At 39.3% G+C, this 16859-nt stretch overlaps 1 protein-coding gene across 4 annotated transcripts in view; it reads right to left on the bottom strand.

The window, feature by feature from the left end:
• LOC119702398 (RCC1 and BTB domain-containing protein 2) overlaps positions 1-16625 on the bottom strand; it is a 32815-nt gene extending 16190 nt beyond the window's left edge. The window contains exons 1-7 of one of the 4 annotated variants that reach the window (XM_038140556.1): positions 16323-16625; positions 8161-8221; positions 6068-6226; positions 5433-5583; positions 3702-3868; positions 2861-3019; positions 1804-1911 (exon numbers count right to left, since the gene is read on the bottom strand). In XM_038140556.1, the coding sequence (XP_037996484.1) occupies positions 1804-1911; positions 2861-3019; positions 3702-3868; positions 5433-5583; positions 6068-6226; positions 8161-8199 (783 nt within the window). In that variant the 5' untranslated portion in view covers positions 8200-8221; positions 16323-16625. The other 3 variants (XM_038140730.1, XM_038140644.1, XM_038140462.1) reach the window with 3 other exon arrangements.
• Between the last annotated feature and the right edge of the window lie 234 nt (positions 16626-16859).

The raw sequence follows: 16859 nt of genomic DNA, 5'->3' as shown, positions 1-16859 counted from the left end.
GACAACTGCTCCAATATGAATAGCTTCACCACTGGAAAAACAGCTAAGGTCTCCCTGTCTGATCCTCTCATCCCTGACTGACAGCTTCATAAAACTGCCCCCTCCCTGCACCAGCTCTCATGCTCAGAGGATCCTCTGCTGAGGGCCCCATCCCTGAAGTGTTTGAGGCCAGGTTCACTGGGGCACTGAGGAACACAGTCTAGTGGAAGGTGTCCCTGTCCATGGCAGTGGATGGAACTGGATTGTTTTTAGGGTCCCTTTCAATCCAGGCCATTCTGTAATTCTCTAAACTTACATCACTGCAAGAAAACTCTAAACAGTACGGTCTGAGAACCACACAAGATAAGCAACAAGAGCAATCAGCCAGGAAAGAGAGGGAAGAGACAAAACTTTCCATTTTGATGGCAGCCCACAACTCTATCAACTCATAACTTCATGGAAACCCCCTTGCTCCTGCTGAGCTGCCTCCTCACATCAGATTGTTCAAAAAATCCACTTCACATATGCAGCACATGCCCCACATACAGACAGATAACACAGTGGCAACACTACAGCAGCAGTCCTGCTCTGCAGGAGTTTGTGTAACTTAGTAGAGATAGACAGCTACCAAAAACCAATGTACATTGTTCATACCTACCTCAGCTATCTTTATATGATCTGCAAAGATACACCATAAACACATATACTCCACTGACATCCATGAAGCATGTGATGTACTTTAAGTGAAATAAACCATCAAGTTATTTACTGGGTGGAGATCTACAACATGGTATTGATAGATATCAAGTAAAGTAAGTGAATGGCAATAGAATCTAAGCCAAACTTGCCGGAGCATTCACTCTCTAAATAAAAGAATAAATACAGGGGAACATAATACTCACTTTGTTATGTTACTATCCAACAGTAGTTGCTACCAGCAAAGCTACTGTCTACATCCTAGGCACTGAATATAAAATGATGTCATTAAATGAGTTTCTTTTAAAAGACTTAAAAAAATCATAGCTTTCCTGAGTAAATGCAATAAATAGGACCCAAAGTTCAAAATGCTGTTGTAAATTTTCATTAGTTACAAAACCAATGTTTTCTAACAGCTTGTATCATTTTCCTGTCAGTATCCTCTATTTCACATGAATCAATTAAAACTTCCAGAATCTTTCTTGCAGTCACTTTAAATATTTCTTATTATACAAAAGAAGTTATCAGTTTGCTAGTTGGTCTGTTGGCAGCCCCACTACTTGGTAAAGTGCAATAATCTCCAAAGGTCAAGACTAACTGCGGAATCATACCAAATGTTAGCCAAATGCAGTGGGAGGCAATTTGTTCAGTGTGCGGTGTCCAACCACCAGTAAGTCAATGTGGCTGGAGAGCAGTTCTAAAATGAAATTCAGTCTGCAAGACAGACAAAATGCTAAACTGCAGCATTTTTCCAGAAAAAAAAAGGCAAGGGTTAATGAAGAATGGACTATACTAGAAAGACTCTGTTATTTACTAAAATAACAGCAGTATCTTTTAATTAACTTTCACAGGAAAAAAAAAAAAAGAAGAAAACAAAACCAACATTTTTAATGGTCTAGTCCTCTAAGTAAAATCCTGACCTCACTGAAGTCAATGGCAAAATTTCCACCAAACTCCACAGGGACACAGTTTCTCCCCTGTTGGGAGAGGTCCACTTTGGGACACATGTGTTTTATTCTGACGTCACTTTTTAAACAAAGAACTATCTCCTTCAAAGGCAGCCTATGCTGTCTACAGGACTCTTGCAGAGGTTCCTGGAGGGTTTGAGGCGGAGCAGCCCAGACGTACCCGCTGCACACGAATGCCCTGCAGGGCTGCGATCCGGCACGGCGTGGGCTGGTTGCCGCTGCTGCCCAGCCCCAGCTGGCCATTCCCATTGTACCCCCAGACATAGACCTTGAAACAGAGACAGGGACTTTTAGCTGTTTGCTACTATTCACTTCTTTGTTTTATATTTAACTAAAACACAAACATATTCATACATATACCTACCTATATAAATACATATATTTTTTTTTAAATGCTGGTTACGTACTCATCTAGAATTCTTAACTTCCACATTCATGCTCCTTATGAGTTAGATTATGTAGGACTACAAGATTTTAATAGGAATAACAGAAAATCAGTGACTCATATGGCTGCTTGCCAGCACAGAGTAAATCCAGAACAATACTTCCCTTCTTCAAAGAGCTGATTTCTCATTCCAAAATCTTCTAACAAAAACACACTAGAAGAATTATAAAATGGAAGCTGTGCACAACACTTTGAGTAGGCAGCTTCATGCCAAACATAAGAAAAAGGGAAAACACTGAGCTCTGATAATTTCAGTGACATTATGTTTCCTTGCAGTCAATAGCTACTTAGTTCTAAACACAAGTGTTTGGAGAAATAGAGCTAGCGAGATGTATACTGCCCAACATCATCAGCTCATATGAACAAAACCTAGAACTCTACAACCTCCTTGTATCTTTGCAAAGAGGATAAAAAGAGAGATTCAAGAGGTACTTCAGTACAAAAAATATATGCAATGTACTTTTGTTTTCTCTTAAGATATGTGAATATGAGCACTGAAAATTAAAATATCATTCAATGATTATTCTCACATTCACTGATTATTCTCACATACAACACTCCAGATTCTAGTATAACTTATTTGTCCATGAATGCTGAAGACAGCATAACAAAGGTTGTTATGAGCAGTATAAGCAGCTAGACTTGAGGGAGTTTGGAAAGGTAAACTTCCTTTCTGAGTAAGAGCTCATTACGACCAGGTTTGAAATTATCTACATGCCAAGTTATTACATCAAGTAAAATTCAGTCCAAATATTAACTCGAAATTTCTTACCTCTCCATTTTCCACCACAGCCATAGAGCACATCTGTCCACAAGCTATATTAACAACTATTTTATTTTGTAGGCAGCTGGTAACTCTTCGAGGAATTGGTTGATTTGCTGTTGAACCAGATCCAACCTGGCCCGAGTTATTATAACCCCATGTGTATACCTGGTGCAAAAGAATTGTCATCAAAGACGGCTTTATAATATACAGTCCAAAGTACATATTCAAGAGAGGAAAAAGGGGTATGAATAAAAAATTTAATTTTTTATGTGAAAGTGGATGTATTGTTTTACTAGGAAGACACATAGGTTTACAAGTGAACTGTTTCTAACAAAAATATGCCAATCTAAGCATTTATATATTCCATTCTTTTCTGTTCCTCCACTCGAAGGTAAGAGGAAACATGATGGCTGCAGTTAATGCTGGAAGAATCCATTGCTACTTTTCCAGAACCCAAACTAGAATATCTAAGTGGCACAAATGGCACCTCAAGGCAAATTCCAGGAAACTTTTTACTTTGGCAGGTAAAATTCCTTACAGTGAATGTGATTTACATTAACATCAGCTTTAATGCCACTAAGCATTTAAAGTAGATTACAGCATAGGAAGGAACTGGCTGCATAATTTGTTATTACAAGCAGAAATGGCACAAAATCAGTGCTCTGTACACACTTCAAAACAGCTACACCCTCACAAGTTTCAATTTTTTTGAAATATTTGTGTTATATCACCACTGTGAGGACTGGAGGAAGCAACGTCTAATACCAGAGGTGCAGAGTGTTTTCCTGTTTCTCACATATGTGAGTTTCATTAAGAGAAAACAGACACTGGTTCCCACTCTACTCACCTCTCCATCAGAGGTTAACACCATGGAGTGGTGAGAGCCACAGGCAACCTCAATGACCTTCTTGTTCACCAAGTTAGTGGAGACTTGACAGGGAACAAAGCCATGATTTGTTGTACCATTGCCCAGCTGACTGTAAGCGTTATGACCCCATGTATACACTTCTCCTTCTACAAGAAAAATGTAAAGAGCTGGTTGAAAAATCTCTACTTTTCTTATGTACTTTTCTTATGTTCTTTGTACTTATGGAGTGCACAACATAAAATTACCAACTAAAAAGTCAAATTCAGTAACAATATGCATACTTAAGTGTATAAATACATATATGACCTATGGGGCTGTTCAACCCATGGACATTACCAATGCTACCAGGCTCACATAGTGTTGACCACAAATCCAAATGGATAGCATCAGCATAATCATAGCAAAGGAAAACATACTGCTGCAAGAAAAGGGATGGTGTAATACAGAAGAGAAAAGGATGAAATGACAGTCAGAATCCCCATTTCAATTTCTATGTTACTGACAACAAATCAGAATTTCTTGTCTATGCTCTGGCGCTGTTTCCCACTTTGGAAAATTCAAAAAATAAGCTTTCATTCCCTTACAATATTCATATTTCCTAAGGAGGATTCCCTCAGAACTACAAAGTCAAAATATGCTACACTAAGCCAATACTTCTCTACAATAACTGGTTAAATCTAATTACTTTATCCTGTCAAAAGTGAACAACCTTTTCCTCAGTTCACCAACATATGAACACAAATTTCAGTAAACATGTGAAACACATGGCACAGAAACATACAGCAAAGTGGCAATGACAATAATTAACACAAGAATTGTGCAACATATAACAGCCCTCAAAAGGTAAGTTTAAAAAGGCTGTGCTGAAGAAAAGCTAATAATGCAAATGGAGTTATGAGTAGAAATCCTCAAGGATCAGTTCTTGACCTGCTCTTTGGCAGTACTTCATCATCAGGTTAAGGAGTATGTGTCAGTGGGATCTGCCAGTAACAAAGCTCAGAGGAATACAGATGCATAAACAAAAAAAGCATGCAGAATGGTGTGACATGAAGACTGGAGGAAATGATGGAACACAACTGAACTTAAAAGAACACATTTGCAACATAATTCCACCTACTTTTAGTCATATCTAGAATACTGAAAAACATTTCCTCTCATTAACAGAGACAGAGAAGTGTGAATATCATCAATTAAGCTCTAACAGAACCTCACTGGGAACACAATATTAATTTTTCCCCAAGTGCAACATACTTAATTATGAGCATAAAAGCCACTACCACAATGTGGATAATAGAGTGTCAGTGCAGGAAGCATGAAGGCTGGAAGGCAACATAATGGGTCTTTGAAGCACATCCAAAAGTAGGTACTGGAGGGAAAAGATGCATTTTAGCTGAAGGACAGTGTTGGCACAAGAACATAGGGGTATAATGTAGCCACTAATGCATTTCAAGAGCAATCAGAAGTTTCAAACTTAACTAAGAAGTGAAAGAAAAAACCTTTCCAAAAGTAGTAACAAAGTCAAAGTAGGGCTTGAAAAACTCTTGAAAATAACAAGCTAATGACATGTCATATTTGCCAATTAAAATACTTTTGAGTTAACAGCCCAGAATACTCAACTCTCTCTCTTATGTTACCAGCCCAGACCTTTCACACCTCCTGGATGAATTTAAGTGGACTCTCTGAAGGTGCAATATTCAAATCATACTTTACCTTCTGTAGCAAGAACAACATGAGGGCCACTTCCATAACTCAGGCAGGCTATCTTTTTGCCACAGAGGGAATCTAACCTCCTTGGTTCTATAGTGCTCTGCATGTCTCCTGTTCCCAAACAGCCACTGCAGTTCATGCCAAGCACAAAAACCTGTTATAAAAGAATCACAGACTCATAACACAGGTTGCCACAGAAAGCCTCCTCCAAAGGCCAACTAGTCCACCCTTGGGCTCACCAAAGATCTAACAGATCAGTTGACTCAAGTCCATGTCCAAAAGATTCTTGTACATGTCCAAGGAAAACAAATCTAACAACTGCTTCAGGACTTAACACCTCTTATGGCATTTTTTTCCTAGTACTGAATCAGAAAATGCCATTTTGCAGTTTGTGTCCACTGCCTCTCATCCTGTCACTATGCGCTTGCAATAAATGCCTAACTTCATCTTCTCTTTGTTCTGTGATTGTGGTGAGAAGCCTTTAATTTAAACCAAAAATGTTTCAGTAGCAAACAAAACAATCAGACATTTTTGCATGCAACTTTCTCCAGGTGTACTATTATACTACTGGCCTTCAGAATAACTTGACACATAACTGATTAAACATGTCACACTCATACACACTCTTGGACAATTACCTCATCATTTTCAGTTGCATACAACACTTCATTACCAGCACTGCCAAATACACAGGCTTGACGAATTAACTTGATCTCTTCTGGGGAACAGAGAGAAAAAATCGGCCATTTCCCAACATCCAGCATCTTCAGGGCTGACAAGAGTGTTGCCTCCAGGGCCTGGTATTATAAAAAATACTATCAAATATCTGCACAGAAAAACAAATATGCCTTTGCATAGCAAAAAATTAGATAAACACCACCATTTCCTTTTTCACCCACAAACCAGTATTTTAATTCTACAATACTTGAAAGGAAGACATTAAATAAACATATAAAATATATCATGATCTAGAAATAAAGGATCTATATTAATGGAGAAAAGTACCATGTAGGAGGTTAAATGGGGAGGTTGTATTTTCACTATATTCATGCAACCTAAGTGCCACCTTACAGAATTCAATATACATTGAATTCTGTAAGACAGCATTCCAACACAAAGTGTGAAGTGTATATTCAAAATCTGAAATCTCTGTATTTTGCCTTGATGTTAAAATTGCTGTTAAAAAAAGAAACCATAAAAGAACTCTGCCCAAGAATACATTTATCTTTGAGAAATATGTATTTTTGTTTTCATGTGTGTATTTTTTGTACCTCCAAATTATACAAAGATGTGAATAAATTCTAGTTTGGAGTCTGAAACATGTTATATCAACCATAGGAATACTGCTTTTTCAATTATTATCACTGACCATGAAAAAATATACACAGGAATACACATAACATTAGAAAATCAAAACCAACACCCTAAATTAATCCTAAATTAAATTCTTTAGACAAATACTAGCTAATCACGCATTTTTTTATTAGGTACTTCAGAGGAGGGGAAAGAAGGATTGGCCATCTTCACAGGAAAAAAAGTTGCGGTTTTGATCACACCAGTTCTTTCCTCATGTCCTTGCAGCAAATAACTGACCAACTTCAGCCAAATTTGCAAGTGAAAGGGAAGTAAGATTTTGCTGACACAATCAGCTTGGCAGGAGGCAGCTGGACAAACAGACATTATGTTATGAAATAAGTCAGTGAGCAAGTAGGTCCAAGCTAATCCTAGCAGATGCTGTTCCCTGTGACACGTAGCAGGGTTATCAGGGACGAAGGACCAGAATCCATATGGAATCAGTCTTGGTTCATCTGCTACTTGCAGAGTAATTTCTTTTATGTCAAGAGGTTACCATTCATTCTACAGAGATTTTTAGGCCCTCCTAAGATATGATAATAAATACTGAAAGCATCACAGACTATTCCTCCAAGTGCATCAACAAAACTGCATCCCACTTTTGCACAATACTGAAGAAGCCTGAAATTCAAAAGGACAGTCAGGATGTCCTTCAATTTTACAGATTCTTTTATTGGAATAAGATATCCATTTCTTTATAATGTGGGCCCTAAATTCCAAGTGCTCAGTGGGTCAGAACCCATTAATCTTATAAAGAAAAGCTGGTTTTGTTCCACAAAGCACTTATGTTGTACCCTTATAATAAACAGGTTAAAAAAAAAAACCCAAACTGTAGCATTTCTCAACACTAAAATAATATACTGAAAGAAAAGAAATCCCCAACTACTCTTATAAAAAGCACCCAAGGAAATACTTGATACTGATTAAAAAAAAAAAGAAAACCAAAACTTTATCAGACAAAAAAATCCATAATCTAAACCCTGTCTCTGGAATTATTAGTTACACTACTTTTCAAGACTTTCTTCCTTTTTCTCCCCAAAATATAGAGTTCCGCACTATATTTTGTTTCAAAAATATGAAAACCAACTTCAAATATTAACCTACCAAAATTTATATCCCATAAGTGATCAGTTCCCTCATACTGCACAAAGTCATGAAAGGCAGACAGACATGAATCTCAGATGTTATATGAACATATTGTTCTTCTTATATTTTACGGATGTCTTAGGCAAGATTTCTTCAGCTAGTATCATTTCTTCTAACCATAGCTTTTGTTCTCTGTCTACCTTGAAAAGTACTTGCATGTACTAAGCTACTGCTAAATGAAACCTTTTGAGCAGAGCAGTACAGAATTCCCAATACAAATCAACACTCTGACCTTGGCACTGACTCCTTGAGGAGGAGGTTCATCCTCCATATGGATTTGTGCTTGTGTCCCCCTGCAGAGAGAGAACTGTGGTTAAAATCATCATATCATGCTGCAACAATACTTTCTGAAACTGTGCACACTTAGTTCTGGCTTAATATTATCTTCTTCTGTGGGGTAAGAAAACAAGAAATGCAAAGCTGTCAGTTTTGCTTTTACATACAACTATACAATGATCAGTTAGGCAAACTCTGCTCTTCTGTATTCTTACCTAGAATATTAATTCTTGGACAAAACATCTTTTTAAAACAAATAGGAAAATTAATCAGACTGTGATTGGAAAGAAAGACGTTTTATGAGCACCATACTCCAATGTCTTTTCATTGCAGTAAAAATAAATTGAGAACCTTGCTGACATAATGCTTCAAGACATTTCTTTCAGCAAAGAAAAAGCACACTGCTCAGAGAATTCAATTTCTGGCTTAAGTCTTCAAAATTATTCCAGTTCCACTCTGAAACCAATGCTAGAAAAACATTTGTGTCTTTTCAGGTTTACTGAGAGCTGCTAAAAAATTCATTCTGCTTTAGAAAGTATTGTCAGCCCTGTAAATTACCTGTATAATTTCTATGACATACATTATCAATAAAAACAGACCTTCAGACCACATGTTTCTTCACAAATATACACAACTCTACTATCCTAAAATTATTTCCTAACATAAAGCCATGCAACTCTGTTTTCAGTAAAACTACAAAAATGAGAAGCAGCTCTGAAGCTGTACAAGCTTCTTTCACTGAACAGTGATGAAAATTGTACACATAACTTTCTTTGAGGTACATTGGTTCAGACATAGCTAAAATCTGTTTACTTCTCCCATAAAATCACACGTCTGTAAAATTCTGACTACAGGCAGAATAACATCCAACAAACCAGCTACCATTTCAATGAAATAATTTTCAGACTAATACCACATTAAAACAAGTATCAAATGTAACTGCATAAAACCACTTAACTTACTACTAAACACATCTCTTATGTAAGACTTCATGCCATAAGACCTAATCCAACTACACAAAATATATTAATTTAGTATGACTTAAGTATGATAAATGTTAATGATTCATCGTGTAATCTACTGAATAAACAAACAAAAATTATTTTCTTGAAACAAATAAAAAGCTGAACAACTGCTGCAGCTCAACCATACTGAATATGCACAACTGTTAAGCTTAAGCTTCAACAAAACCCACAGATCTATACACACACAGAGTGTATTTTATTTACCTAGTTTGAGACATTACATGAAGAATTCAGCTCATGTGTGAAAGTCCACAGTGACTTTGAGCTTAAGGCTCAAACACACAACCAAACTGAAACAACTAGAAGCCAAATTATATTCCCCTTCAGCTAGAATAGACTGAAGGGCTGACTCACTCACCTACACATCAGCACCTACTGGTATCTGAGATGACCTTGGGGATCCCTGACACCAAACAGTGCTGGCAGATATGATACAGGACCCACGGGATAGCCACACATCCATGCCAAGCTGGAGCAGCAGCAAAGAACTAAACGGCACCAGACAGGTCTGCCTGTGGAGCTGAGCAGAGCCCTGAATAAGCACACACAGCCTTTTACCAAGCTTTACACCTTGGTGGAAATGGGGGAACTTGCTGAGTTCTTGCAGTTAAGCAATCGCTTATTTTCTTCAATATACTTGTTCAAAAAACAAGAATGCAACAGTTGATTTTGTGGACATTATTCAAAGTAGAAACAACTCCCCTAATCAAGGCCTTTGCCTGTACTACTGAACTGTCCTGAAACATTTAATTTCAAGTGTGTCAGCAGTCCTACGATGAAACTGACTATCAAGGCTACCCAATATTTTGCAGCACCAATTTCCAGCACTCCCTAGCAATGCTGACATATGTTACCCACTTCTTGACCATCTTTAGCCTACACTCAGATCCCAACAGAATAATTACTGAATTTTCTAGCTCAAACAAATGCAGAATTCCATGTTTCCTTCCTCAAGCCATTTGATACAAAACTGATACCCATGATTCTTCAGGTCTCAGTCTTTTACTTCAATTGCACCTGTTCAGACAAAAGCACAGTTTCACTTAAAAGCAGTTGATTTGTTAGCATAAAGATACATTAGGACCTAACCACCTCAGTTAATTAACAAAAAGTGCTCCACTTCATTACTTTTCAGACTCTTTAGAACATGTTTTTTCTTCTGTATAACTATGAGAAAATTACCCTGCAACTCCATTTTCAGTTTGCTCTGCAAACACAGACATCTTATTTCTGAGCAACCCCACGGGAGTACACGGGGTGACGCAAATTATTCCAGTTTATTCTTTTATTCAAATTCATGTCTTCTAATAAAAGTACATACTGAGTGCCACATATCTCTATCTGCAAAGTTGTTCTTTCTAAAAACCTGTAATTGATTTAGGAGTATATATCCACCTGGGGATCCCAAAAATAATGACAGAATAAAAAATAAGCCTGTTTAAGAACCATTCTTATCCATATACCTTTAAAATATTAGCAATGATTCATATTTGGCTACTTGCACGAATTTTCCTCCAGAAAAGTAACCATTGTGAAGGCAGTCAAGCAAAGAAAAAACAGTATTTTTATCAAAAATGAAAAGACAAAAACCTGTATATTTGAGTAAATCAGATACAGGAGAAAAACATACCCCAGCTATTTCAGACAAGTTGGGATTGTTTATCTACTAAATCTTGTAATATGTGCACAACTGCTAAAACCCATTACTTTAAAATAGCTAGCCACTAGATTTAAAAAGAATGCAATACTTATTTTAGAAAGTAAAAAGGTAAGCCAGAAATATTTCTCATGACTGAAAACTTCATATAATTTTCACTATCTGTACTTCCTCAAAAAAATCTGAAGTGCAAATCTAAAGGAGAAAACATCATTATTGTAAACATCCATTTCTTGAGGATGTGCACAGCCTTTTGATATAAAAATATTTATATTAAACTTCCACAAATCTCTTATCTGGAATCCAAGTACAATTAAGAATCTGGACAGCATACTCTGGCAGTCTGAGTTTAGATCTTGGAAACTGGAAGCTTCAACCCTCATTTTGGTCCATCCCAGATAGGTCTTTGGGTGAGACACACATGTTTCTGCAGTACACGTATGACTGAGTTAAGGAACATAAATACTAAATCTGGTAGCCAAGCTTCATTAGTAGTCCAAAACCATTTAACCCTAAATATTTAAACAGCTTCACTGACTCATCTGAATGTAAACATTCTTGCAGATTCTCTCTCTAGGAACTTGGCAAGTGAACAAAAATTTTCAGAACTCCACTTAGTATTTCCTCCCACTTAAGCATTTATGAACCTCATCTGCTGATTCAAAGGTCTGTTTGCAGCTTCTTCCCCAAGGACTCTAACCACAGGCTTAGGAAAGATTAAAAAGCAAAAGTTACAGAGAAAAGGGATTTCATAAGACTTTTCTAAAAGGAACCTAACCTTCTCTGATATTCCTGATTTCTCAGCAGTTTCCTACCAGAGTAGTCATTAGATGCTGCTAACTTGTCCAAGCAATTTTGCAGAGGAGATCAGATCACCAATACTGCCAACATGCACTCATTGAACAGGTCACATTCCTTTCTAGGAAGACTATTTCCAAAATTACCTTCTTTCTTCATGTACAGTGAAATGCCAGTGCTGACAATAAATTGACAGAACTCAGTTTATCATTCATTCTTCCACTGATGTGGGATTTTCCATTATCAAGAATTTGCAGACCATGACAAACAGTGAGTGGTTGTTTGGAAAATTTCAAACTCCAACTAAAATATAATCTTCTCTCCTTCCTTTCTTGCTCCATGACACCAGACTGTGAATTCTTTGCTCCTGATGCAAGTTCCACTGTATGCCTACTCAATAGACAAGCAAATCAACACACAGTTTAGAGGCTATATCCAAGAAACTCTTTATTGACTCCATCTCCAGAAGCAAAACTTCAGCCAAGCATCTTGTCAGACACCACCTGTCTATTGGCATGACATCCAGCTCCACCTGTTGGCTCCAGGAATGGACATCCAGCACGACCCCACTGAAGTTTCCAGAGGTTCACATGCAAAATCCATATACTAAGTGATGGTAAGACAAGTGCTCCTATTACGTCTATTTATTTTCCTCATTCCTATTCCAGTTACTTTTTCCCCTTTAGAAATGTCTATCACGATCGTTGATGTAGAATGGTGGACTCTCGACCAGCCAGCAACAAGAGAGGAAGCAACTGGAAAAAATCATCATCACCCACCAGAAAGAAAATATTTAAAGCAGAAATCAGAAATTAAAAAATAATCCCAAATTCTTTTCTCATTCTACAAACCCTAGAGTCAATCTGGAAAAAATAATCCCATGCCTTTGGCTAGCTACCTACTTGACTTTAAAAGAAGAATATTTGAAGAAAGAAGCTGGCAACTACTAAGAAAGAGAAGCTATATAACAAACAAATAAAAGACAGAAATACAAAGACAAGAAAACAGTAGTATTTACTAAAAATTAAGCTCCAGTGGACTTACTGAAATGTCAAAGTCAGCAGCTAAAAAGCCTGATAAGAAAATGTCAATCAAAACACATTTTCACTTAAAAGTATTTACACTTCCTTCTACACATGCAAAAGTATCTTTTGAAGACAAGTGTTTCTGATCATGGAACTATTTTAAGTGCTAAAAAGTATTATAGGAAGATGCTGGAGTCACTTTCACATAAAAAGTGACTTGAGGAAAAGGAAAAAAACATAATGAGCATTATCTCTAGACCCTGAGATGTGTTAAAATAAGCAAACCTTTTGGGAATTCCAGTCTCTTGGGAACAAGATGCCATTCCTGTATCAAAATCTAACCTAATGTAACCTAAATCTAACCTGAGGTGCTAAAGAAAAACATCTGTTCACAATTTTGATATGGCTAACCCAAGATTATCAGAAAATTAACTTGAAAAGTTCCTTCTTTTTGCTGAATTGTTACCCAAACTCAAAATACACTTCAGTTCCTGTATTCCATACAGAAACACAAACATAATAAAATACAACTGATGCAACTGTTGGCTCTTGCCTACTTTATATTCTACATAAAACTTCATTTACTATGCAACTGATTTGGTAGAATTGATAACTTATCTTGATTTTGAGCTTCCAATATGAGAGGTCAAGGAACCAGCTTTAGGGAAACAAAATTAATCCAAAGATTCAGTTTAAGAAAAAAAAAACTTTCTTAAAAATATTGACCATGCAACAGACAAAAACCACCCAGAATAATGCAGTAAATATGCAAAATAAATAGCCTTTTTTTTTTTTTTTCTAAAAAATAAGGTTAAGGAACTGCAGTACAGAAAATATTAAAGCTTTAAGAACTTAAGAAGGACCAACAGGTCAGTTGTTCAGGATAAACCATGTACCAGCTTCAGATGTCAGGTGGCATTGTACCTACACGTACCTACACCTGACAAAGCCAGAATTTACCTAGGTAAATCCATCAACTGGAGCTAAGAATTTTATTCATTTTATTAATTCTCTTAATGCTGTCTGCCTAAGAAGATACTGCATGTTATAGGAGAGAGAAAAAACAGAAAATAGAATGTGCATGAGGAAGGAAAGTTACTCCACTTCCTCTACCAATAAATGATACTGTTAAATACCCAAATGTACTGTTCCAGTCTTCTGATACTGGAACTACTGGACATTACGTGGCAAGAGCATAACAGCATCAGACACAACAAACAGAGGTTTCTCAACCCTTAAAAAATAATTAAGAGACAAAATGTTATTCTTTCAAGGCAAAAGTTGGAGCATCTAACATTAAGTATATCCACTGCAGTAGCCTCCTCCACACTGCAACAGATGATACGCATCATGATGCCAAGGCCATTTTACCTCAAATTGATCACTCAGTGGTCTTACTTCTATTACTGTTTTCACTTACATGATTAAAGAAACTTACAAAAACAATTGTCTGTAACTAACTCAGAATTACTTTTGCTATTCTTTTGCAATTCTTACTGTTGAACTGGTACTTTACCTCTTCACTTTGCTTAACTACCCTTTTTCTAGTCTTTATTCCTAAAATCCTTTTTGATGGTTAGAAGCTGTTTTCAACAACCTTCTTAAAAATTTTTTGGACATAAATTCCAGATGGATTCTACCTTCAGCATAAAACAGCTTTATACCCTCTTTTCTTTCTAGGGCCCTCAGGACTCCTGTACAAACAACATCACTAATTAACCCTCTTGATTTTTCCAAGTTTCAAAAATGAAGAATTTCAAACCTGTTTAGTCACCTATTTTATTTCTATTTATTTAATCTAATTTAAAATGTGATCCAAGATCACAAGCTGATTAACGAACCACCCTTTTCCAGAATTTTCACACTGCTTACCTGAGAGCAAGTCTAAGGCAATTCAGTGCTTACTGGGCAAGCTTACAGCAGCCGTGTGTAAGATCATCTGGATCACTATGTGTCTAAATGATGCCATCATCTGCATCGCTTGGCTCCTCAGCCTGGAGAAGAAGAGGCTCCAGGGAGACCTCGCTGTGGCCTTTCAGTACTTAAAGGAGGCTTATAAAAAGGATGGAGGGTAACTTTTTAAACAGGCAGATAGTGATTGAACAAGGGAGAATGGATTTAAACTGCAAGAGGACAGAATCAGATCAGATCCCAGGAAGAAATTCTTTATTCAGATGGTGGTGAGGGCACTAACAGTTTGCTAAGAAAAGGTGTGGATGCCTCATCCCTGGCAGTGTCCGAGGCCACTGGATGGGGCCAGGGGCAACCTGGTCTAGTGAATGGTATTCCTGCCCATGGCAGGGAGGCTGGAACCAGATGATCTTTAAGGTCCCTTCCAATACACACCACTCTGTGATTCTACAGTCTAAGAAATAAATCCATCTGTGACAAAATTCCTGACAGTATCTCCCAGTAAGCAATATTCTTACACAAATCCAACTCCTGTGGTTGATAGCAGACACCATCAAAAGCTCTTATAATTTTCTTGTCTCAAAGCAATGATACGCTTGACTGTTTTTCTTTATCCACAGTCTCTTCCTGCTATTTTACAGTCCATCACATCATTCACATCCTACATAATTCTGTCACGTTTATTTCCTATATCTGAATGGTATTATCTCTTCTATCAACACTGACCAGCACGATTACTTCTAAACGTTTCCTTTACCCCGTGTTTGCTTTCACATCCTCCAACATGGAATCATAGAATGATTTGGCTTGGAAGGGACCACACACATAATTTTGTTCCAACGCTTGTCATGGGCAGGGACACCTTCCACTGGACCAGGCTGCTCAGAGCCCCATCCAAACTGGCCTTGAACACCTCCAGCGATGGGGCATCCACAGCTCTCTGGGCAACCTGTTCCAATATCCCACCAACCAGAGTGAAGATTTTTTCCTAACATCTAAGCTAAATGCACTCCCTTTCAATTTGAACCTGTTCCCCCTTGTCCTCTCACTACATTCTCTTGTAAACAGCCTTGCCCCATCTTTCCTGTAAGTTCCCTTCATGTACTGGAAAGCACATCGGTTCATCAGCCCAAATAGTTTCTGATGGCGCCCAAGCATCACTCCTGCAGACCTCACCCCATCTGCAACCTCAGTAAACCTCTTTGCTGACTGCGCCTGATATTAGCAATTTCACTTGCCCAAGGAAACGCCACGAAATCCTCCCATCTCCCACACAATCAACAAACGGTGACTGGATTCCAAAGTATCCCTTCTTTTCCTTAAACCCATAACCGGGCCGCCAAGCTCAGCTCGCCTGCAGTGCCACCACCACCACCACCACACCTCTGCGCACCTGCGGGCAGCGCGCAGCAGCACCACACAGACGGCACTCCTGACGGGAGCGGAGCACACGCAGACAGACTCACAGCCGCACAGACAGACACACCGCCATCCCCGTCATCGGCCATTTACAGACCGGGTGCCTGCGAGACGAGGCCCCGCGGAGCGCAGCCCCAGCCCGGCCCAGCACACGCAGCACAGGCGGCCGCGCCCTGCCCCGGCCCCGCTCCCCACCGCCGGCCGCCCAGGGAGGGGAAGCTCAGGGAAGGGGGGGAGCCAAGCCCCTTCCCTCCCCTTCCCACCCCCGTGCTCCGCTGCTTACCTTCCTTCTCCGAGGCGGCGGCGGCGGCTCCTCCCCCCGCCCCGGCGAGCCAAGGGAAGATGCTGCCGCGCTCGGGCGCCTCCTCACCGCCGAGCCCGCAGGGAGAGGGGAAGGGGAGGGAAGCGGCTGGCACCTCCCAGGATCCACCCACTGCAGCAGGCGCCTGGAGAGCGGCGGCCGCTGTCCTCGGAGCCCGCGGGGTAGAGGGGCAGTGCTGGGTGCCGGGGAGAGCTGCGGGAGAGGCGGGAGCTCTCGCAGGGCCTGGCCCCCGGGATGACATGGCTGCTTTGGGAACAGCCGTGCCCAGAGCGAGCTCGGCGTCGCGGGAGACACCACCCCTTCCCGCCCCCGAGTCACAGAATCAATGAGCTTGGAAAAGACCTTTGAGGTCCTGAGCCCAACCTGTGACCCGCCACCGCCGTGACAGCTAGACCGGGGCACTGAGTTCCTCATCCAGTCTTTCCTTAGCACTTCCCGGGACGGTGGCTCCAGCAGGTCCCTGGGCAGCCCCTTCCAGGCTGTCGCCTGGGCCAAAAT

This window comes from Motacilla alba, chromosome 1, assembly GCF_015832195.1.
Source record: "Motacilla alba alba isolate MOTALB_02 chromosome 1, Motacilla_alba_V1.0_pri, whole genome shotgun sequence".
Lineage (NCBI taxonomy): Eukaryota > Metazoa > Chordata > Aves > Passeriformes > Motacillidae > Motacilla > Motacilla alba.
Note: the sequence above shows the minus strand (reverse complement) of the source record. Positions and strands in the feature narration are given on the sequence as shown.